The 25,112-nt window shown below is 42.8% G+C and overlaps 3 protein-coding genes and 1 non-coding gene across 11 annotated transcripts in view; all 4 read right to left on the bottom strand.

Annotated features, from left to right (window-relative positions):
- The window catches only part of LOC115141569 (mitochondrial import inner membrane translocase subunit TIM50-like), a 31,813-nt gene extending 21,939 nt beyond the window's left edge, over nt 1-9,874 (bottom strand). Inside the window, exons 1-3 of the mRNA XM_029680563.2 lie at nt 9,617-9,874; nt 8,397-8,556; nt 7,811-7,842 (exon numbers count right to left, since the gene is read on the bottom strand). Of these exons, the coding sequence (XP_029536423.1) occupies nt 7,811-7,842; nt 8,397-8,556; nt 9,617-9,853 (429 nt within the window). The 5' untranslated portion in view covers nt 9,854-9,874. The remainder of the gene's footprint in view (nt 1-7,810; nt 7,843-8,396; nt 8,557-9,616) is intronic.
- A 732-nt stretch (nt 9,875-10,606) lies between these two features.
- On the bottom strand, nt 10,607-13,117 carry LOC115141568 (ras-related protein Rab-1A-like). Its single transcript, XM_029680562.2, has 6 exons — nt 12,921-13,117; nt 12,399-12,471; nt 12,024-12,119; nt 11,805-11,900; nt 11,556-11,687; nt 10,607-11,369 (listed from the first exon to the last, which is right to left on the bottom strand). The coding sequence occupies exons 1-6, from the start codon at nt 12,932-12,934 to the stop codon at nt 11,145-11,147; spliced, it is 636 nt and encodes a 211-aa protein (XP_029536422.2). The 5' UTR covers nt 12,935-13,117; the 3' UTR covers nt 10,607-11,144.
- A 91-nt stretch (nt 13,118-13,208) lies between these two features.
- Nucleotides 13,209-25,029, bottom strand: LOC115141567 (uncharacterized). 8 transcript variants are annotated; one of them, XR_010458500.1, is made up of 10 exons: nt 24,910-25,029; nt 23,020-23,200; nt 22,072-22,251; nt 21,194-21,235; nt 20,903-20,951; nt 19,912-20,023; nt 19,470-19,607; nt 18,370-18,514; nt 17,727-18,274; nt 15,655-15,724 (listed from the first exon to the last, which is right to left on the bottom strand). XR_010458500.1 is itself a non-coding variant. In XM_029680557.2 (5 exons), exons 2-5 carry the CDS (start codon nt 15,643-15,645, stop codon nt 14,171-14,173), a joined length of 1,125 nt encoding a protein of 374 aa, XP_029536417.1. In that variant the 5' UTR covers nt 15,646-15,724; nt 17,727-18,192; the 3' UTR covers nt 13,209-14,170. The 8 variants fall into 8 exon arrangements, 5 of the variants coding, with proteins under 5 accessions (XP_029536417.1, XP_029536414.1, XP_029536413.1 ...); XR_010458501.1 differs by having other exon boundaries at nt 23,020-23,105; XR_010458502.1 differs by having other exon boundaries at nt 23,020-23,094.
- Nucleotides 17,187-17,259, bottom strand: trnar-ucg (transfer RNA arginine (anticodon UCG)). The gene has a single exon. It is a non-coding gene; the product is annotated as a tRNA-Arg (tRNA).
- Nucleotides 25,030-25,112: the final 83 nt, after the last annotated feature.

The raw sequence follows: 25,112 nt of genomic DNA, 5'->3' as shown, positions 1-25,112 counted from the left end.
AGGCAACTAGATTCAGACACAGGTCGATTTCTCAGGGCAAATGGTCGAGGGTGCCAGAAAATTACAATCATTTGTACACTGCAAATTGACCACAACTAAGCCAAAATATAGAGTATTTGAAAATAATAACTTCATACCTTGAAACACGATCACATTTTGTTTGTGGGGATACTTGGGAACAGATTACCTCAATTAAAAACAAGTTTTTTAAAATCAGCAGGATTTTTTTTTTTAAATCACTCGCAGACCGGTTTCGGCCCAGGGGCCACCTGTTGCCGACCCCTGATGTAAACTGAACATCAATACTGTACCCATGTTTGACATAGTCTCTTATAAACAGTTCTTAAGCAGGGACTAAGGTACCAAAATAAATAAAAAGAGACCGCCGTTTTCTCCTTGAGAGCAGACACCAAGACCGTCCAAACCACTCACGTTCTACTTTTCACACAGATACTGGGCTGTCCAGGCATCGTGCACTGTGTAGTGTCCAGTATATATATTGTTTATTTAACTAGGCAATGACAGCCTAACCCGGAAGACACCGGGCCAATTGTGCACCGCCCGGTTGTGATACAGCCTGGAATCGAACCAGGGTCTGTAGTGACACCTCTAGCACTGAGATTCAGTGCCTTAGACGGCTGCCCGTCTCGGGAGCCCCTGTTGCTCGTCTCTGTGCATTACGTGCCGTCATGCTTAAGTGTTAGACCTGGCCCCTCCCTCGCGGTGAAACTTTCAGCAGCGGACCCACACCAGCCCACCAATTAATCTCCCAGCTGATGAATATTCAGCTGCATCTGCCAGCAGGTCCCTGGCCTGGCCCACCTGGGGGTCTGCCTGCCAAAGACAGAGAGACAGAGGGAGAGAGAGAGCCAGCCGGGGGCCGAGTGGGACACCACATGCTGCACGCTGGGGCCACTACATGGGAACCGATGGGGTAGGCTGGAGTTGTTTCATCCTCCTCAACACCCCTCCCCCCCTATCAAGGCTGTCCTGAGGGGGTTGCAGTGGTTGAAGAAACACTGCTCAACTACGCCCCCTGCTGCCTGTGCAAGGTTATGAGTTTTCTTTATATAACGTAGATCATTTGACCAGTGATACAGTTCACTGTGTTGGTCATTACTGCGTTGGGGAAGGCTGACACCTCTAGCACTGAGATTCAGTGCTAGAGGTGTCACTACAGACCCTGGTTCGATTCCAGGCTGTATAACAACCGGCTGTGATCGGGCTGCGCACAACTGGCCCAGCGTCATCCGGGTTAGGGTTTGGCCGGGGGAGGACCCCATGTTCCTTAATGTTGATGTGGTTGTTACTGACAAGAAGCACATGGCTGTGCTCTTTAAATCACCACTTTATTAAGTCAGGATTCCTATTTGTCTCAGCCATGTCTCCGTGCCCGTCCAACATTTCCTCATCTGCCACCCCTTCTAATGCGACTATCCCAGATGCTTCTCTTTTCCCCTGCCCCGCTAGAAAGTTTCTCCCTTGCAGGCAGTCACTGAGTCCGAGGTGGTAAAGGAGCTCCTTAAAACTTCTTGGTGACAGGGGGGCAGTACTAAGTATCAAATAAGGTGCCCAGAGTAAACTGCCTTCTACTCTGTCCCAGATGCAAATATATGCATATTATTAGTAGTATTGGATAGAAAACACACCACTGAAGTTTCTAAAACTGTTTGAATGATGTCTGCGAGTATAACAGAACTCATATGGCAGGCGAAAACCTGTGAAAAATCCAACCAGGAAGTGGGAAATCTGAGGTTTGTAGTTTAACTCTTTGCCATTCCAATATACAGTGTAAATTGGGCTTCCACTAGATGTCAGTTTTTAGAACTTTGTTTGAGGCTTCCACTGTGAAGTGGGGGCGAATGAGCGGGGATTGAGCCAGGTGTCTGGCAGAGTACCACAGGCTCGTGAGGCGAGGTCATGAGAGAGTTAGCTCTCGTTCCATTGCTTTTCTACAGACAATGGAATTCTCCGGTTGGAACATTATTGAAGATTTATGATAAAAACATCATAAAGATTCTATACTTAGTTTGACAAGTTTCTAAGACCTGTAATATAACTAACTTTTCGTCTGACGTTCAGCTGGACCTGAACGCGCGTTTGAATTTGTTTACTAAATGCCCTAAGAAAAGAAGCTATTTGGACATAAATGAACTTTATCTAACAAATCAAACATTTGTTGAACTGGGATTCCTGGGAGTGCATTCTGATGAAGATAAAAGGTAAGTGAATATTTATAATGCTATTTCTGACTAATGTTGACTACACAATATGGCGGATATCTTTTTGGCTGCTTTGTTGTCTGAATGCTGTACTCAGATTATTGCATGGTTTGCTTTTTCCGCAACGTTAAAAAAAAATCTGACACAGAGGTTGCATTAAGGAGAAGTATATCTTTAATTCCATGTATAACAATTGTATTTTCATCAACATTTATGAGTATTTCTGTAAATTGATGTGGCTCTCTGCACAATCACTGCATGTTTTAGAACTACTGAACGTAACTCGCCAATGTAAAACGAGATTTTTTTAATACAAATATGCACTTCAGCAAACAAAACATACATATATTGTGTAACATGAGGTCCTACGAGTGTCATCTGATGAAGATCATCCAAGGTTTGTGATTCATTTGACCTCTGTGCTTTGGGACTCCTCTCTTTGGCTGGGAAAAATGGCTGTGTTTTTCTGTGACTTGATGGTGATCTAACATAATCGTTTGTGGTGCTTTCGCTGTAAAGCCTTTTTGAAATCAGACACTGTGGCTGGATTAATGAGATTTTATCTTTAAAATGGTGTAAAATACTTGTATGCTTGAGGATTCTTTGTTTGTTTTGAATTTGGCGCCCTGCACTTTCACTGGCTGCTGGCGAGGTGGGACGCTACCGTCCCACATATCCCAGAGAGGTTAAAGAAAGGATCTGACCAGTATGTTTTTTTGGGGCGGGGGTCAAGTTTTAAAGGGGAGATCAAGATGATCCTAACTGTTATAGGCACATTTCTATTTTGCCCCGTTTATCAAAAGTGTTGGAAAAACTGGTCAATCAACCCGCTTGCTTTCGTGATGCTTATGGTATTCTCTCGGGTATGCAATCTAGTTTCCGCTCAGGTTATGGAGGCGTCACTGCAACCTTAAAGGTCCTCAATGATGTCACAATTGCCCTTGATTCTAAGCAATATTGCGCTGCTATTTCTTTCTATTGACTTGGCCAAAGCTTTTGATACGGTAGACCATTCCATTCTTGTGGGCCGGCTAAGGAGTATTGGTGTCTGAGGGGGTTCGCCCTGGTTTGCTAACTACACCTAAAAGAGTACAGTGTATAAAGTCAGAAAATCTGCTGTCTCAGCCACAATACCCCAAGCCTCAATCCTAGGCCCCACGATCTTCTCAATTTACATCAACATAGCTCAGGCAGTAGGAAGCTCTCATCTATTTATATGCAGATAGTCTATACTCAGCTGGCCCCTCCCAGGATGTTGTGTTAAATGCTCTACAACAAGGCTTTCTCTAAGCTTTACCTTGTGCTGAACAACTCCAAAACAAAGGTCATATGGTTTGGTAAGAAGAATGCCCCTCTTCCTACAGGAGTCATTACTACCTCGGAGGGTTTAGACCGAGGTAGTCACCTCATACAAGTACTTGGGAGTATGGCTAGACGGTGCACTGTTCTTCTCTCAGCACATATCCAAGCTGCAGAATAAAATTAAAATGAGACTTGTTTTCCTCTACCGTAAATCGCTCCTTTCACCCCAGCTGCCAAACTAACCCTGATTCAAATGACCATGCTACCCATGCTAGATTACGGAATCATAATTTATAGATCGACAGGTAAGGGTGCTCTCGAGCTGCTAGATGTCCTTTACCATTCGGCCATCAGATTTGCCACCAAAGCTCCTTATAGGACACATCACTGCACTCTATACTCCTCTGTAAACTGGCATCTCTTTATTGCCGTTGCAAGACCCACTGGTTGTTGCTTATTTTTAAAGCCTTCTTAGGCCTCACTCCCCCCCTATCTGAGATATCTACTGCAGCCCTCATCCTCCACATACAACACCCGTTCTGCCAGTCACATTCTGTTAAATGTCCCCAAAGCACACACATCCCTGGGTCGCTCATTTTTTCAGTTCACTGCAGCTAGTGACTGGAACGAGCTGCAACACTCAAACTGGACAGTTTTATCTCAATCTCTTTTCAAAGACATTCTGACAGGTGTGGCTGCTTTGTGTGATGTATTGTTGTCTTTACCTTCTTGACCTTTGTGCTGTTGACTGTGCCCAATATGTTTGTACCGTGTTGTGTTGTTGTCATGTGTTGCTGCCTTGCTATGTTGTTGACTTAGGTCTCTATGTAGTGTTGTCTCTCTTGTTGCGATGTGTGTTTTGTCCTATATTTATATTGTATTTAGTTATTTATTTTAATCCCAGGCCCCCGTCCTCGCATGAGGCCTTTTGGTAAATAAGAATGTCCTTAAGTAACTTGCCTAGTTAAATAAAAAGGTGAAATTAACTAAATATAACAGCTGATAAAGCACACTGCCTATCAGATTAGTTTCACAATGTGCCAGGTAAACCTGTATATTAGGGCAAAGGTAAGGGGATGGGCCAGTGGGGAAAAGGTAAACACAGCCATGAAGTCGGCCAAGTGTGCCCTCTTGTGGCGGTTTAAGGAGAAAGAAATAGGCCTAGAGTTGTTTTAAGAGGATTGCCCCGGATTCCAAGGTTGGCTGCTGACAGAATCTTTGAAATGTGATGCAAACGGGTCTCATTCAGCGCCATTTGCGTAGACTGTGTAGAGCCCTTAAGATGTACTTTGCTGGCAGCCAACCTTGGAATCGGGTGCTATCCTCTTAAAACACTAGACATCTCAGTCAGACATAAGCTTATGCTTAGGAAAGGAAGGCAGGCAAATGACTGAGTCGTATCAACCCCTATGCCGGTAGTGTCTAGTACAGCGTCCAGCATTTCCGGTCTCCTTTCCTAAACCAATAGTGTCACGTAAGCTAGTCAGGGTTTGAGTCAGTTCAGGAAATTTGTTGAAATTCATGAACAAATCATGAATTAATTGATCTTATTTCAGTGCCCTGTCTCAGATAATATAATTCATGTAATTGCATGATAGTCATGGTTAATCTCAAATAACTAAATATGGAACTATAAAAAAATAAATAAACAGAATCTTGTTAGTACAGATTGTTTTGCCCATTAAACCTTCACTCTCAAGAACCACTTCTTACAACACAGAGCAGTGAATTAACTTATAACAAGACTTGGGTCTTCCAAATTGGTCTTTCAGAGGAGGTTGAGAGGGTACGAGGTGTGCGAATGCTCATTTAGGGGTAATTCACACCTTGTCACAACAATGGGGCAGAGGACCCGGAGACCAGGGGCAGGCCCTGTTCCCAAACCAGCTACAGGTTGGCCACGGGAACTCTCACCAAACAGAGGTGGCCACTCATTGCGCCGAGAGATGAAAATAGTTCCCACACTGATAGCCGTGTACAATATTGATGCATGAGAACATAGACCCTCACAGCAACACACTGGTGAGGGGCAAACCCCATTATAAGAGATGTTGCTCTAGCTAGTGAAATTAATGAGAATTTGTTGTCACTACCAAGTTCCAAAATGCACTCATCTGTTTTGGAAATGCAGCACAACCTAGTCCAACCTCTAGAGCAGTGGTAACCAAGTCAAGATTACTTTTGCGATCAAAAAGCAAGCAGAGATCTACTGCTCAGAATTATTATTAAAACATGACTTAACATGAACCTAATATAAACAGTTCTGTAGGAATGAGGTTTGTGCAGTAAGCCTAATAGATTGCAGCATATTGGCTATATGCCTGGCCTACCAATATTGTTCATTTTAGACCATATCATATTTCAAAACTAAAGCTTTGATAAAGTAGATCAGTTGGTATAGCACTTGAGGCACAGCAGAGGATAAATTGAAATCTGCAAATAATTTGCTGGACTGATGGTACCTGCAGCTGATGGTCATGGTGCTTTCAATATATATATATATTGAATATATAACAAAAACCTCGGTCAAATCATGACATCCGTGATCTTCAGGTCGGAAAATCAGAGCTCTAGAAAGATGAGAGTTTCAAACTTGAAATTTCAAGTTTGATGACCGTTCCAAAATACCCCCCCCCCCCAGTCTGATATTTTTTTCTTTCCTCGGAATACCCAGTTGTCTTGAATGCACTGAAGTGGGAGATCTCCGACTTCCCAGTTGTTTTGAACATGGCATTAGTCTAAACAGAGGTCGACTGACCAGAGAGAGGGGACACTGTCTTCCACCTGATGACGAAACTCAAATCGCACCACATCAGCCTCATGCACAAATTCATGTTGTTCCTATGACCAGAGAAAGTGAAATATTCCTCGATATTAAGACACGACGAGCTACAATTAATAAAAACTGCAGGGCTATCAATAACCTTGTAGTAGGGACAAGCACTTGTGTTTTGTAATAGTGTTGAACAAAAACAGTGATGACAGTGCTGAATAAAAACTTAAGACATGAAATCACTCATTAAAACAACAGCTCTTTGCTGTATTTGACAATCTATGGTCATTGGCCTCGGCTAATAGGGATCATAATCATTTTTATTTATTTATTTTAAAAGAAGGAATGCCTTGAAGAACTTGATTGACCGATTGGTGACCACTGCCCTGAAACGACAAAATTGTTCTCATATTCCAAGATAATAGTTTAATGTAATTTGAACAGGGGAACAAGGGAGCCAAACAGAACCCAATCGAAATGCTACTTGACCTACGATAAGGTTTTAGAGAAACTGATGTCACTCAGTGCCAAAATTTGTGCCTCCTTATTTTATCCCCCCAGAAACTCAGTGAAGATGACTAGTCTAGTCATGCTTTTACTTTACACTTGTGTGTATAAGGTAGTGGAATTGTTAGGTTAGATTACTCGTTGGTTATTACTGCATTGTCGGAACTAGAAGCACAAGCATTTCGCTACACTCGCATTAACATCTGCTGACCATGTGTATGGGACAAACAATTTGATTTGATGTTCAGCCTTAGAACCTTGAGGCAACTGCATTAATTCAAGGACAAAAAATATGCTGATGTACAAAATTGGCCTTGAAATGTAGCTGCATTAATCTACCTTTGCACTCTAACATTGGACAAGTGTTCCAGACATTAGGCTCCTCGGGTTCCCGAGGGGAAGCCATAGAGATGAGAACAGGATCCAGCTCCTTCTCTCACGGGGACACCCAAACACCTCAAATTAACACAGCTCCTCCAGTCTGAGGGGGACAAGTGTAGAATCCAGCACCAAGAGGCCTGGCACACTCCACTCACAGCAGCCTGACAAGTGTGCCCTTTGAAGTGAGAGAAGTGTGCTTTTTCAAAATGCCCACCTTCCCAACCCCATACCTTAAACCCCTGGTAGTTAGCAGACCCTTTACAGTAGGCTGACAAGTGTGCCCTTTGAAGTGGACAACAGGACCACACCTGAAAGTTTAAAGAAGTGTGCTCTTTTAAGTAGCCACCTTGCCAGACTCACACCTCCCGTCCCCGATGTGCCTTGTGGGAAACAATTCACACCGCAAGCACTAGCTTGAACCAATTAAAGAGCTACATGGGATCTACCTGAGAAGTGTGATAAGAGTGTCACTTGAAGTAACCACCTTTCATTTTGCACAATTTAAAACCCACTGGCACAAGCCAGTCTGCTTAGAAGTTGTACAGAACTTCATCTGGCAATCTTTCACCTCTACTTTCAATAATTGGTCCTACAAAGCAATAAACATGTTTTAATGAAAACATACCGTGTTTCCTTGTTCATCCACTGAATTGCTACCTGTAGACAGGGAGAAAAACATTACTTATGATAATATTACACATCTATTTGCTTTGAAAAAACATGCACATTTATTGCATTACATGCATCAGATGCCATGTATTCACAATTCATATTACTTCTGAAAAGCATATGGCACTGCAGTGTCAAGCGTTTCAGAAAAGAGACATTCTCATGAAACATTCAACCATTGCTTTTGACAAGTACGGTCATGTCTTCTACAATTCAACCATCCATCTAGGCTGACCGCAATGAGAGTCCGACATATTTTGAGAAAACACATTTGCGAAAGACGCGAGTGCAAATAAACAGCCAATCAAAATTCTACACCATTGAGATGAAAGGCGAGTAAATATACAAATCTGCCCATTCACCTGAAGCTCAAAACACGTTACCAAGAATGCCCTCCTAAAACGACATTTTCCACCGAGCAAGGAGAGGGTGCCCCAAATCACTCTACTATCTTCAGTATGACCTTCACTAGTGCTGCTGGTTCAGTGTCAGTCCTTGACACGCTGCTGCGCTGACAGATTGGAGGGACCAGGAGGACTCACCGAATACGTACACCATGCCGACCGCACCCCCTATCCCCATCAGGCCTGCTAACCGCATCACCATCTTCTTGGCATAGGCTGTGTTCTCCTTCTGTTTCTTGTCCTCTCCCTGGTCCTGCTTCTGCTCTGAGTCCCCATCCCCTTCTGGAGGGGGCTGGCCCTGTCAGAGCAAATAGCCAGGTCAGATTCCCTTTTACTTCCTCACCACAAGTCAGCTAGACATTATTTTGGGAATACATAGCTATAATACAGAACAGATTGGACAATAAGGAATTTAGATCATTTAAAAGGGAAATGAGATTATGTGCACACGTGCGCGCGCACACACACTGCCAAATCAATAAAAACAAACTCAGTGATGTAAGACCGTGGTCATAGATTCAAAAGATTGAGATTCAATTTAAAGTAAAATAGCCTGCACTGTTATTAAACTGTGACAATAAGATTAATCAGTGTGTCTGCAGGAAATGCATTGAGGGTGTTGAGGGTCTACCTGACCTTCAAAAATCTAGAAAAACCTTGACAGATAATGTTACCATATATATAATGTTAGCCTTGATGTGTAATAAATCAATAGTAAACGGTGGCTGAACATGGGAGTATAAGTGCTAGCTAGCTGGATATCTAGGTAAAGCGAGTTATCTACTTGGCTAGGGGATGAATCATCTAACTCCTTGGTAGCTGGCTGGCTAGTACATCTACTGAAATATGCCTCGGTGTGTGACATGTGAAAGTAAGCTAACTAGTTAGGTAACACTAACTCGCTGGCAATTGATAAAAGATATGCAGTTATCTAATTATTACGGCGAGTAGCAAAGACACTGCTAGTTGGCTAGCTAGCTGACTGACAGGGACCGTGCTATCCAGGATCCTCCGGACGTCACTAGCCAATTGAAGGTGAAATTCAAATGGTTTAGCTAAAGGATATGGTCAATGATCCCGGACTGCACTGGATGACAGACTAGCCTAGCTCAACGTGCTAATCGGACGAGTTCATTCATTCAGCCAAATAATAGGGTGTAAATGGAGTCTCGTGAGAGACCCGGAGGTTCAACAAACTGGAAATGACAACATGAAAACCAAACCAGCTGATTCATTGAATGTCTCTTTTGTTTTTCTGTAGCCTTGCATGATTATGGCTGTCTAGCTAACGTTACCCAACCAGGCAGGGGGGGGAATGTCAGTTGGCTAGTTAACGTTACCTAGCCCACTTGACTCACCTGACTATTATGTTGCTGCTTAAGCCTCTCTTGCAAGATTGATTGAGCGAGTCCACCTGTAGCACTGCCCTCTCCTGTTGTCTTCTCCGTAGAAAGTGCCCGAATCAAGTCCACCACTGCAGGGGTTGAACCACGTCTGCTCCAGTTCCTGAGCGTGAGGAGGCCCCTACTCGCCCGGACACACATGGGGAACATCGACGTCGCCGACATCTTGAATGGGAAAGAGCCGGTGAACATAGCGCGAGTGAAAAGGACAAAGGCGCCTGATTGGCTTATGTTACTCTGAGCAACATCCATAAGGTGCAATAAAAATCGTTAACGGTCATGTGGAACAAAATAGGGCGGTACGTGCAGCTTTTTCTCCAATCGAAACTAAGATTTCTTTGACCTTCGAATGCACCCCAAAATGTCCATCATTACTGATGGCAATGCCCAAAGTATGTTAAAAATATATCACCTGCCCTGTAGGTTTTTACTGTAGCCTAATACACACAACTTCGACCAGTCTAAATTATTAAATTAATTAAATTAATAAATAGTATTTTATAAGACATGGCAAACTTAGTTTGCACTGATTTGTCTTTCAAATGTTAAACCTTTAGGCCCCTATGAAATAAATGATGATTTTCGTAGAGCATAGCAACAATGATTATCATAATTTCATCCTTTCATGTTGGTTATTTTGCTTTTCTATATCTAATATTAATGACCACTAGAGGGCAGGCATAACACACAGCATCTGCTTCAGATTCTGGGAGTTGCACCCGCTAGACTAGAACGATTCTATTTCTACGGTTGGACCGACGGTACCAGTGACTTGCCACAGTTTCACCTGTGCACCACTCTATTTGCGGACATTACACATTACTCATCATATTATTTTAAGTGTTCAAGTTGATCAAATTGTTCATATACATAAACAAGTTTCAAATTTCATGCAACAACAGCGCATCCATTATGCATAAAAACAATCAGGAAAACAAATTAAGACACAAATATATCATTTATTGTAATCATTAAACAACAAATGTTAATCAAAAAGTGTTTACCATAAGAAATAATTACTTGTTGACCACCGATGGTAACCCAAACAATCAGTTCTTCACAAATGTTACAGATAACATGACACCCTACATTCACCTTACAAGTTCAAAGCATCAAAAACAACATTCACCTATCCTGGATCCCCACATGGGTAAATCAACTGTTGTTTTTTGTCACATGTCCGATACCCAGGCCATTCAAAGATAGCATGGTTGCTGTCTCTGTTCAGATATTACATTCCACTCCTTGCCAAACACTCTTTGGAATATAACAAGGAGTGGAATGTTACATAGACTAGTACCCAGACTAATTCAAAGGGTGCCTTTCAGCGGGTCACATTCTCTGCACTGTTGGAACAGGCTACCGCATAACTATTGCATAGCTGTTCTCACAAGGATCAATTACCATCTCTGAACAAAACAAAAGGAAATGCATATAGTGGCCAAACTCATTGATTCTCATATGCTGTAATTTGTGTATGGCACTAGCAACAAGAATTCCCCTCCTCTGCGGCAGCCTCCTCTTTCCCCCCAGGCCAAAGGGGTGCACTGTTTATCTTGTTGCCCACTTTAGCAGCCTCACTTTGAACACCATCACTTCCAACACGCTTCTGTATTTTAGAGGCCATGGTTAAAAATGATTTCTCTACATTATCAGCATTCTTCGCACTGGTCTCCAGGAATGGAATCTTCAGGGATGAAGCAAATTTCTGAAGCAATTGTACCAAGAAGAAAAGAGAGCAGAATTGTATGACATTTATCATGACACACCAGAACAAAAGCACAAGAACGTGTGATTAGCATGTCTATCTATGATTAACAATGATTTGTAGTTGATGAAGAATCGATTGTGCATTGGTGGCACAAGTATTTTATGAGTGAGAACAGACACTTACTTGACCAGTGGCAGAGTCCACTACCTTTTTAGAGACCAAGTCACACTTGTTTCCCACAAGCAATTTGGAGACATTTTCACACGCATAGCGGTCAATCTCCTCCAACCACTGCTTCACGTTGTTAAAGGACTCCTGGCAAAATAGTTGAAATCTTGTACATATAGTTTTATCTCTAACTCCAGTACATTTTGATGCAATAGACGGTCAATCCAGTCCATAGACAGGAAGAGTTCAAATACACTGTATTACCTGATCAGTGACATCATACACAATGATGATCCCATGTGCTCCTCTGTAGTAGCTGGATGTGATGGTCCGGAACCTCTCTTGTCCGGCTGTGTCCCACTAGGAGAGATAGATCAAACAGATAGAAATGACAAACAAGCCTTACCACATCCCCATTACCAAAATGTACAACTATACATTTTACAGAGCTATGCAGAGTTTGTCGTATAAACATGTACTTACAATTTGTAGTTTGACAGTCTTCCCATCCATTTCAATGGTTCTGATCTTAAAGTCGACCCCGATTGTGCTGATGTAGCTCTCTGTGTAGGTGTCATCCTGAGGTGTAGAGACAACTGAGCAGTGTTATTATTTACAATGGAAGAATGGCTGAACAAACCTTCAAACAGTGGTTAATTAGTGGGTTGGATGACGTTTTGCAGTGTCCTTTCCACAAAGGAAATTACCTTCGCTTTCTGTTTACTCTAGACTCCTTGCCATATGGGACAACACAAAGGATTGTGTGTATTCTGTTTTAACACAATCAAATACCATTTTTAGTGGTCACATACACGTTTGGCAGATGTTATTGCGGGTGTAGCGAAAAGCTATGCCTACCGCAAACCGCAAGAGCAGGCAAGACTTGCCGACACCAGAGTCTCCAATAAGAAGCAGTTTGAACAGGTAGTCGCTGAGGAATACATTACATTATTATTCAGGTTGAGTATATATCATCAAGTAGGATAAAGAAACACACCATTGATAAATGGAAGATGCACTATTGTTATTGCATACAAGCTCTGCAGAAACACACACGCACAGCTGTCGGCCTCCAATCTCTTTAGTATTGGTTGGTTCGGCCAAGTTATCGAGGGCCGAAGAGTTTCTTTGTGCTTTTCCAAAGCAACAAAATAAAACATTTGTTTGGGTTGACTCCCATTGCACCACATCCATTGCTCTAAGTGGGAAAATGTGTCCCAAATTCAGAGAGCCTTTTATTGTCCCACAAACCTAAAAGGGCCTTTAAATGTAGCTACAATGTTATCCAAGACAATAGCCTACTTAAACATGACACATCATGCTTCGACAACTGTACAAATAATACTACACCATTGTCACTCACAACTCATCACTACTTACTATTCAGGATTCATGACCAGATAGCTGGATCCAGAGGGCAGAATGTAAAAGAAAATAAAAAACAACTGTGAACAGAATGCCTGTTATCTTGGGCCTTTCACAGATGCTTTGTGTTGATGTTCTTCAGACAGCACCTTGTATGATGAGCCGGGAGTCCTATAATTTATTAAAACCTAAGATCATGTTTCAATGCCGTCATTACATGAGTCTTAAAGCTGTTGCCTGGTTTAGCTTGGGAACTGACTGATCACAGAACCCATACATTCATTCACTGCCTCCAGGAACAAATCATTTCAAAACAGGTTGTTTTATTCTTAAGATTTGGTTGAAGGAGTCACATATTACATGTTACAGTACAGTAGTCTAGAGAATGTTTTAAAAATCATTCAGTCTGGAAAAACAAAAGTTAATTGAAGTTCAGTGAAAAGGTTACTTTTCATAAAAACATTTCTTCAGCATTGACAAAATATATCTAAAACATTCTCAAAACTTTCCAAAAAAGTTGGACACTCAATATAATTTAAACTCAATACAAAATGAAAAATACATTAAATTGAAGTGCAAATGCTACAAATATGGCCAGTTTCTATTTAGTCGTCTCGTAGTTGTAGTGGGATTTATTGCCAGTTTAAAAACCAAACCATCTAACCTTTGGATAGTAATGAGAGGTTGGCAGACGAAACCTCATTCATACTTTCCACATGTATGTGCCGCTCTTTTTTGTGTGTGTGTAATCTAATCGATTTGACTCAAATTAATCTAGAAATGTGGCTGGTTATGCTTGAAGTGTTTGGATGACCAGTCTTTGCATACTTGTTAGAGGAAACCTACAAATGAGACCATGTAAAACAAAACAGGCTCAGGTAAACAGTTCGCTTACCCTCAAAAATCATTTTTAGAGTATTGCACAAGTTTTTCTTTGACAGACATCCTTGCCATGTCCACTCTTGTTCCATTCAGTAAAAAAAAAAGTGATTTACCATAGTTCTGGAACCATGACACGTGGATCTCTTTATCATCAAAAGTTTCACAAAACAGTCACTAGTTAGAAAGCTCATCTCCAGTATATAAAGATATTCATCATTTTATTTTGGCTTCCTGCTATTCAGTACTCTATACTAGTGGCAGCATACTCATTCTCAATGTGAATCTGCAAACAGTATTAATGACATGATCTCAGTCCACAGGCAAGCACTTCACAGGTAGGGTCCGTGTGTATGTTGTGTTGGGTTCTGTAGGTGAACTGGGAGTTAAGAAGGCGGGTGGCCGTTGACCTTGTCCCGCAGGAGAGCCAGGGCATTGGTGGAGAAGTCTCGCAGGACGCTCACAGTCTCTCGCTGCATCTCCAGGGAGTCGCGTACAAACTCCTGCTGCGACTCCACCAGCTGCTGCACGGACTGGGCCAGGGCCCCCAGAGACCCCGACACGGCCCCTAGCAGGGCAGTAGTGGCCTGCTGCTCCTTGAGACTGAGGGAGGCACTGTGGGCTAGCTGCTTCCGGATTGCCCCCTGTCCCATGACTGACCCTGGAGAGGTAGAAGAGGAGGGAGGAGCAGGGAGAAAGGAAGAGGAGGGAGCTGGGAGGGAGGACGAGGAAGTAGCGATGGAGGAAGACACAGCGGTGGAAGCGGCGACGAATCTGGAGTAGGTGCGACGAGGCTCAGCAGGAGGGCGGAAGGAGCCCATGTGCCGTGGCTCCTCTTCTAGGTCCTCAAATCCCAGACTGTTGTCTACGGGTAATACACAAACAATGTGATACACACAGAAACATGGGTGCAAACACATTTACCAACAATAAAGCGAGAGAAAAGAGTTACCTTCATCGACTGGTGTCATGAATGAAAAATCACGAGACGACTGAGAAGGATCCCCTAAAAGGACAAAAGAATAAATAAAAAATATGACAAGGGAGATAATAAAAATCAATACAACATATTGTGTTGAGTGCGAAGAGAAGAGGACAAATGTTGTTCTGAATATAGGAAAGACTCACGGCCAAATGGCATCCGAGAAAACATGCCAATATCTTTATCTCGAGTTGAGATAACGCCTATGGCGTGGGGGCTGGTGCCAGGCATACCCATATGATGAAGGCCAGCCATACCATTAGAGGTGCCAGAGGAGCGAGTCAACATCTCTGACATGTCACCAAAGTCATTCTCCTCAGGTTCATGATTCATGCTGCCCATGGTGGCCTTGTTCGGAGGGGACATGGCTAGTATTTCGTGCACCATTTTCTCCACCGGCGACAGGTTCTGGGAGATACGGACACCGTTAGGCCCTCGCATGGCCACCATCCTGCGCTTGGCGTCACACTTTAGGTCCGCCCACTTCTTGACGATCTCCATGACCTCCCGTTGGCACTCACTGATTTTGTTGATGCAAATCGCGATGTCCGCCCATGTTCGCTTCCTCAGGTCTGACGAGGCGCCTTGGTTGAACTTGCCTGTGGCGGTGAAAAATGCAGATAATAGCACACCAAGGAATAAAAGGCAAGCAGAGAATAAAAGAGACAAACAAATGCAAAGTGAACATATGTCTATTAAGTGCTTCATGCACACAGTACACACTGAGTGGAGGTACTTACTTACGAGGATGTGCCTGTTTCTTTTGACCTCAGACAGCAGCAGATGGACTTCATCGAAGGTGAAGCGCGACTTCCTTTTCTTCATGGGCAAGTTGCCCCCAAGTTCCTCTATTTCGCTATAGGTGAATTTGAAATTCATGTTGCACCCCTAGGCCTGTTTACAGGCACAAGAGATAGCCACCTATACCTGTGAGGGCACCACCCCTGGCACTGCCAGCCTGCAGGAGAACAAAATGTAAACCACACTGCACTCCACTGATAGGAATCACTGTGTAAAGACGTTATGGTTATAAAAGACCATGTAACTCAGTTGGTAGAGCATGGTGCTTGCAACACCAGGGTTGTGGGTTTGATTCCCAGGACCATGCCTTTGTAAAAATGTATGTACGCATGACTGACTGTAAGTTGCTAAGGATAATGGCATATATGGTTTGGGGGAGATTTTATTATGTGGGAAAAGAATATGCCGTAATCAACGGGTATTCCAGGGATCCGTGCCTAAAACAATACTTCTGCAATGAATCGATCACTTTATTTTAAAAAATTATGCTAGGCATACATTGCAGTAGTGAGGACACCATGATTTACTATTGACGAGAATACCTGACAACAGTTCATTGTCAAAAAAAAAACAAAAAAAAAATACAACTCTGCATGGGAAATTAATGTGTCTATTGGTCTTTAAATTAACCATTTGTATAATTAGTAGCTTCAATCTCACACTCTCTTGCTAGGCCAATGAGCATTATGCTTCCTGGTTCTTTGTTGAGCCCCCTTCTAACCAGCTACAGTAACGTTAGCTATTTTGCTTTGATGTTTTGCGGGACAACGTCCAAGGCCAGTGTTTCCAACCACGTTAAACGTGCATCCTGCCATGCAACGAAGGGGACAAAATACAAATTAGAAAACGAACGCAGATCTTTACCAATGTGTTATAGATAAACTGATAAGAAAACTGCGAGCGTTTTATGTATTCTGCCTAACTATAGTAGCTAACATTTTGAAGGAACGTTGGCTAATGTCGGTCGCTAGCTAGCTAACGTTGGCTGGCTAGCTAGGTCGTCCGCGTTTGTTTGCAGATTGTTTATATATATTTATAACTTCAACTAGCTTGGTAATTAACAATAACAAGTGTGAAGTTATGTTTCATTGGATATAGCCGGAATTACCAATATTGACGAATGTTTTTTTTTTCCTCCTCTTGCAGTGTAGCTTCATAAACTTCGCACAGACGACGAGAAGAATGCTGAGTTGCGCAGACTCTGATCGCGCTTTTTCCATGACCCACGGCGGCCACGAGCGCAACATGTACGAACTCTTACCAGAATAGGAATTTGGTATGACGCCAGGAATGGCCACATTACAGTTCAACGTGCATCAATCACTGCTACAGTTGTTACGGAATAACGCACATTCATGGGTTGAACGAGTACACAACCCGTGGTGACATTTCTCAACCAAGTCATGTTGCTACTAAAACACACGAAGGCTTTCAATACTAAGCTACTTAATTATAAGAAAATAGCGTACAGGAGCGGAAATCGTATACTAGTCAATCTAAAACAAAGTATGCGTTATATGTCAGAGATACTTCCTTTCCTGGGCTACAAGAAACACGACACGTTACCTATGTAATCACATTGGGAACCTGTTTCAATAAGTAAGACTTAAGAAATTAAACGACCACGAAGGGACTCGAACCCTCAATCTTCTGATTCGAAGTCAGACGCCTTATCCATTAGGCCACGCGGTCTATGTATTCTGGTTTCTTTACTCTCAAATTAACCGTAGCTAGCTATGTAACAAAAACATACCTGTGTTAACATAAATAATTATGCATTTTAATATTTTATGTACAGAATTACAATATAAATCCATATTTATCTTGTATACAAAATTATATAGTTGAACACCACAACATCAGAGAGATGTAATAGGGGGAGGGGTGTGTGAGTCTACTTGATGTTATGACAATTAGGAAATTGTGTGATGGAAACCAAGTTTGACATCAGCTATATTGAAGCGCTAATATAGTCTAATCAAAACTAAAACATATCAATTGCTAGACACATGTAGATGTTAAATCCAGTTCACAATCTCAACACAGCCTACATGGGAGAATATGTTTACCGTCATGCAACTGTTGAGTTAAATAAATAAAAACGAAAACTGAGCTATAAAGTGCATTTTAAAAACTATAGTCATCATTGACGGGCAAACCTCATTCACGTGTTAAAAGCAAAGCAGACACCGAATGTTGATTCCTTTCCTTATTTACTTTAGTCTTCCTGGTGACAACAAACATAGCAACCCAATTCCACTGGTGCTCCATTCTGCATCGAAGGAGGAAGGATAGCGGAGGATGGTGAAAGAGCGGAGAGGGTGTGCTTCTAGTTTTCAGAAAACAATCTAGCCAACAGATGGCAGCAGTGTGGTCTCCAGGCTATCTGGGTACAAGTCTCGGTAGCATTCCACTCCTTGTACTCTTCGTCATGTGGCAGAGACTGGCAAACAGGCTAGGGTCAATCTAGAGCCAGGTATGAATAATGATGTGTACCCTGCTGGTCAGGATTTATGATACGGCATACACAATCATTTGACAGGTTTTCTATGTGGGTGGATGGTCACTGGACGCATATTGGCACAGAAAGACAGACAGGGAGTAGATAAGATCACACAGCAGAGAAGGACAATCATCCTCTTTATCTTTTCATTAGATTGTTAGCTTTCTGATTGGCAGCATCAATGCGGTATACATTGTGGATGGCCTGTAAAAACAACACATTAGATTAATGTTCAATACAGAATTGGTCATCTATTGTTATTGAATAAATGGCTGTATGGCAGGTACTATAGGACTGACCTTGCCCTGAATGCGGTTAATCTGGACATTCTGCGTGTCGATCTCATTGCCCATGTCCAGTGCCATGCTCTTCAGGTTGCCTATGATGCTGCCTACATGTCCCAGATTCTCCTCCATCTCATCCTCACATGCATCATTTGTCACCCTGGTAGACAGACAGACAGACAGACAGACAGACAGACAGACAGACATAGATAGAAAACACATCAACAGAATGTATAATTTGCAGTCATCAGTTTGTACATTTAACAAAAGTTTACGGCACATTGTTGTTTTTGCAAGGAGTATTCTCCCTGCATCCAGGGAGGTGCGCTAGGTTTTTATAAATGTCCTCTGTTTGGCCAGGTGCTCCTCCAAAACATGACCAGTGATTGCTTCTACATGTCAATGTGTTATAGACAAGAGTAAATATCCCCTGGCTGCCACATTGAAGCTATACAGTAAAATGAGCAAGTAGTAGTTTTAGAGATTCAAACCTGTTTTGGGCATCTCAAATCAATGCAATGGCCAGATTCATCATAAAATATTTGTAAACCAAATAAATATGTGCAGACTGCAGGCAGACAGTTCAGGGTTTTTTCTGCATCAAAAAGGGGCTTTGGTGGTGGGTATGGTGGGGCATGGCAATGGGTGCGGTCAAGGCCCTGAGCAAGAATTGTTGTTAGGCTATCTGTGTGGCGGAAAGGATTTTGGTGTTTTAAAGCCACTCTCCAGCGATTCTACACGTTTTTCCATGGACTTGAGAGAAATTTAGCAGATTTAAAGCACATTTTTGTGTTCTTATGCTCAAACATTACAAAAAAAAATCAATACTCCTGAATTCATTGTTTTTGTCTAGATGACTTTTTTAAACACGGTTTGGAATTAGCGTCCCAAAAAAGGCTTAGGCGGCCCACCCAAGACTTTTCTATGCAAAGAAACCCAGGAATTATTAGCCCATATCCATAATGGTGTGATATATGCCTACTGTGTGTGCACAACAACAATAAGCCGTCGTTCTCTTAGGAAATGTGAGGGCACGGGCACGTCTTTGAGTATATTCCATTGGTTGGGATTTGTTGCCTTGCTATTGGGTCCGTCATGCCATTGACCATTATTACTTGCGTATGTAGCCTCCGCTCATGATCATCTGCTCTCTCTCATCCACCACGCGTGAGGACGGCTGGCCGGACACCACCCCATCCTGGTTGTTCCCCCACACCTTCTTATAGGCCCCACTCTCCTCAAAGTCCTTCAGCCTATGCAGAGGCAGAGCCAGACAGGATAGAGCACATCACACAGCCATACACACAGAGCTTCACATCACAGTACATTGTGTTAACTCAGAGTACAGCAAACGGTCACCTGCATGAAATAAACAAATTCCTGACCTAAGCCCTGGCATGTTGAGGAAGGAAAGCGAGTAGGAGTCTGATGCGTGGAAACTGGCAAACAAAGTGTAAAGACTGGCACACTAACATGGGTATTAATACTTGAGGAAGGAACCATGGATTCCCAATCTGCTCCTGACACTCATAACCCCTCCCACCTGCCAACACCTACTTATCACAGGAGCACAGACCGCAGCATTGGCCCAGGTCTGTGAGGTTCTTCTCAGCCTCCTTCATATCCGAGTTGATCTGGTCCAGGCCCTCCTCAATCCGCTCCAGTTGCTCTGGACAACGCAAAACATGAGGGAAGGGTAGGAATGGGAGAGGTGGAGGAAAGTCGGGAGAATGAGGGAGAACGTAATATAACACAAAACTGTTCTATCACCAAAGCCCCCAACTGACAAAAGCCGCCGGTCAAATATAATGCAATTGAGCAAATATGGTGCAAATCCCAAAACTGAGAACAGGACACAAATGATTTAATAATGGTCCGCACAAGTCCATAAAATGCCTGGTATTGTGTGGGTAGAAGATGTACCGTTTGTAAAACACACATATTTTGGGACATGACCATCATTTTCCTGTGGTTAACTTTGGTGCAGACTTCTAGTCACCCAATCTCACAATGGAGCAAAACAGAAAACAAAATAAATCATGGCCTGGAGCAGAGGCCGGATAGATGGATGGACAGACAGACAGACGGTCTAGTTGCCGGGTTGGCCCGGCGGGCACTCAGGTGACACACAGATGACAGATGTCCTCAGAGCAGGCCAGACCTACTTGATGCAGGACCAGATGCACAGGACACAACATTTGGCCATGTCTGTTAGGTTTTTCTCAGCCTCTTTCATATCATTGTTGATTTGATCCATTCCCTCATCGATGCGGTCCAGTTGCTCTGCCCATATGGGGAAGGTGGGGAGCATGAGCAGGGTGGATAGGAGAGACACAGAAGGGAACACACACATACAGTACATACACACAAAAGCAAACACACACATAGCTTACACACATCTAGTATACTGACAAAAACATGAGCACTCACTTATGGATATATATACAAGAACAAGGACCATCTAAGGTTGCTGTTGTACGATTGACCTTGATGTTATGTCCACATCTTCCAATGAGAGAAAACGATTATATAACGTCCATTCCATTACCTCCTTGTTCGTCCAGCATGACCAGGGCCCGGATTCCTGAATCTTTGCTCTGTTGAGACCAGAAATGGCATTAGATTCACCATAATGTTGCTGTTCATGATTTTGCATTTCAACTGAATCAAATGAAGACTCTTCAGTTAAAATGTAGTTCATTATCAATAGGCAGCCCCCCCCCAACAACAACAACAACAAAACTCAACCAGCGATAATGTGATTATAATGACGACGACGTGTCATTAGGGATTTGGTCAACAGAGGCAGAGTGAGTGGCAGGTGCTGAGACTCCCATACCTCCTCTACTAGCTGCATCATACGACGGGTACTCTCCAGGGACTGGATGAGAAGGGACAGAGAGACAGGACACCATTAGAGGATTGAGTTACCTTAGATACAGGACGGAAAACATTTCAAATCCTGAGGGTGAGGCTGAAAACCTGTCCACTTCCACAGATGAAAGGCACTAATCAAGATCACTCCGTGTGAGTCATGTTTAATACTATACATGTTGCACTGTCTTAGGGCTCTGTCTTTATAGGTACAACAGTATTTGTATTGCCCAAATATGGAACAGTAAACAAATTACAACACTATTCTCTCTGTGAAACTATTTCCAGTGGTAATCCATCTTAGAAGACACACAGTGACATCATCTCATTGAATTCTGCCCCTTCCCCTGTTTTTCATAGAACTGCAATGGAGATCGAAACATCCTGTACTGATCCAATGTTCTGTTATATTTCCACACAACAAGGCTTAGGCTATAAACAAACAGACTAATTTCAGTGGTCTGTGTGCCAAGAATGTGTTTGTACAGATAGCTGGGGACTTTCTTTATGGTATTTCCTGATGCTGAGGTAATGGGACTGGGAAATGGCTGTGACGTGCAGTATGTAACCTTTACCCAAGGGGAAACCCTCTGGGAGAGAGGTTTAGGGTGATGTCACTGTGTAATCTCTGAATGTTCCAACTCTGAAAACAATGCCCGGGTATGGCAGGTAACCTTTTCTATAGCTCCTGGCATGATTTACCCTTTATTGTGGGGGCCAATGGTCAACAGCCAACGGCTATGGGGACATTGTGTATTGATCTTAAAAGTTCAACTGAACCTTCTGTTGTTGATATTTCAAAGTTAAATGAGTTTGTGCTCTTTAGACGATATGTGACAGTACCTCATCTGTCACCTGGTTGGCCCTCCTCTGCAGCTCCTCATGCTCTGTCCTCACGGGTGAGTCAGCAGCCATCTTGCCTGACATCTACAGCAGCCGCGGGAGGACAGCACAGTCTGGTTTGCTCAGTAGCCTCTTTCCCAAGAGGCAAGGCTAGTGCATCAGGTGGCTTTGACAACAGTCCTGGTTAAGACAATGAAAATAGTGCAACGGTACAGAGTGCAGTAAATAGAAAATCTAGGCACTATTATCCAGAAACTTACACCCAGTAATGTGGTTTAACATTGACTCAGGAAGGGAATGTCGTTAACTGAATGAAATTTGCCCTCTAATTACCCATTGCTCTTTGAGTGAGCTCGGGGACATGGAACAGTACTATTAAGGACACATGGGATCAATCATGATTTCAACATGGTCTGTTGGTTCAACCCTGTGGCTACACAGTCTTTCGGTCGGGCGCAATTGGAGCCCCATAGTTCTGAAAACCTGAACATTTTCACCTGGCATGTCAGTTTGATTACTGAATTTTCTACCCTGCTTGTTTTCTCCTCACCCCTCCCATCCCCACTCGACCCTGTGCCTCTATTGCCTATCCTTTCAGATCATATTCCATTCATTGCTGAACATAATTACTGCTCATTTCACAAAACCTCTCTTGTTCCTCAGACCCTCACACCTACATGCATCCCACCTACACTTCTTCCATTCTGTTGTGAGGGAGTTGACAGTGCACCACGGAGCAGCATCCTTATAATTACCATTAATCACCACCTGCCTCACCCAGGCAACACGCTGAGAGGCAAGAGGAGAGGGAGAGAAAGAAATGGAGAGAGAAGAAGAGGGAGAGATGTGGGGGAGGAAGAAAGACAGAAGGAAAGAAAAGAGACAACCAGAACTAACAACAGTATGTTTTGTCTGGGAATGAAGGGCTGCAAAGATTGCAACACGTACTGTGTATATGATGACGGCTAGAAGTTGTTGTATAAGGAGACCCACAGGAAAAGCTGGTTTTCTGGGGAGTCACGCCTGGAATGAGACTTTGAGAACTTCATTGCCAAAGAAAAACCAGAGCTCTTTTTATCTCGACGCAGATTCCCCGTCTCCTGCCGTGATTCAATGTGAATGGTATCTGCTGTACCAGATAGACAGATGAGAGTGAGACATACAATACATCTTAACCAAAGGCTTCCCCGTTGCACTCCTACTGCACCACCTACGCATCACATCGTTGATGGTAATGGCAGCCATTTCCACAACTCATGAAGGAGACATAACGGGGTTGCCTATCTTTCAGACACAGAACTTACTCTATTAAATAAGCTGGGAAGTATTGGGTGTAACGTGCCTGTTTTTGTATGCCTTTAATAGAAGAAAATAACGAATATAAAAGAAAAGTCACAGTCGCAAGCAGCACAGTTATATGACAAGCAGAGGTAGTTATTTTTTAAATTTGATTTATTTAACCTTATTTAAATAGACAAGTCAGTTAAGATCAAATTCTTATTTACAATGATGGCTTATCAAAGGGCAACAGGCCTCCTGCGGGACGGGGGCTGGGGTTAAAAATAAAAATATATAGAGAGACCTAAGACAACAACATAGCACGGCAGCAACACATGACAACAACATGGTAGCAACACAACATGGCAGCAGCACAACGTAGTAGCGGCAAAAAAACAAAACATGGTACAAACATTATTGGGCACAGACAACAGCACAGTGTGTAAAGTTAGCGTGTTCTCATAACACGTTTGACGAATGAATACAACAGAACGATTGAAATGTGACAAGCACGCAGATTCATAGCTTAGCCATGGGGAAAATTGGTACCATTCGGAGGGCACGCTTTTGGTGCCTTTTAAAAGGCTGATTCATTGGTGGTGTAGCGTGTATTATTATCTTCCATGAGTGCACAGTTGCTTGATGAAGTGCAAGATGTCATACCACCCACCATCCTCCTGTAACCTACACCCAGGGAGACCCCTAGCCATGCTCAATAAACTGAGTGATAACAATGGATGCATAGCCAATGAACATTACATAACCAGCGCATAACCTATCAGAAGGGACGTATGGGAATATTTGATTTCCCTCAAATTCAACAGCTGACACACTTGTGAAAGTATCATACCGTGTCTGATTCTGATCACAACGTGTGTGTTTGTTTGCCAACATGTGTGTTTGCCGACACGCTCAGAGAGATATAGTCATCCAACGTTAACCTGCTGTAAATGTCAACCTGCATGGCCCCTGAAAAGGGCAGAGATGATTGGTCACAGCATGACCTGTTTTCTGACATCATGGATCATGGTTACCCACTGAAGAGGACTGCCAGTGGAGGGCGCATTGAAAATGCTATGCCACAGTAATTACCACTGATGAGTAAATACCATTCATTGTACATCTCCACTAGACTAATACTCTACCCCCTATACTAAAACACTAATAAGAGAATATTATGTTATCAAAACCTGTTTTTTCAGGAAGAGCATTGATAACAGGATGGTGTGCAGCTACAAGGCATGGGAGGATTCAGCACATTGTCTTGTGCAAGACCTATTACTGTAATGTTTACATAGTATCAAGTAACCTGCATGTTTGTTTACATCAATACTAGATACTGATATTTTAGATTTTTTATATGATTTTCCCTTTATCAAACAATAGATTTTGCCATACTTTGTTGTAACTATTTGAGGCTATAAATAAATAGCTAAACAGTGTCAAAGCGATGGGTCAAGCTTAGCCTCCACATAGCCTATTTTATAGTATAAAATCATGCAAAACTTAGGCCTACGTCTATAAAGTGATAAACACAGTTAAACACACCTCTAAACTTACCTTTCACTTAAATGAGAGGTCGTGTTGGCCTCGAATTTGCCCAACAATCAACTGGAACATCCGTCACCTGTTTGTTCATTGATCTACAAGGTCCCTCAGCATCATCTCTGAGGTTTTTGTTCCTTCCTTCCAAGTCGGCTCTGCCCGGAGGTAAGTCCGATGACACGCCCCGATTACCATCCGCTCACCCAATTGGTGGCTCT

Source organism: Oncorhynchus nerka, linkage group LG14, assembly GCF_034236695.1.
Source record: "Oncorhynchus nerka isolate Pitt River linkage group LG14, Oner_Uvic_2.0, whole genome shotgun sequence".
Lineage (NCBI taxonomy): Eukaryota > Metazoa > Chordata > Actinopteri > Salmoniformes > Salmonidae > Oncorhynchus > Oncorhynchus nerka.
The sequence above is the reverse complement of the archived record's forward strand: the minus strand, read 5'-3'. Positions and strand labels throughout refer to the sequence as shown.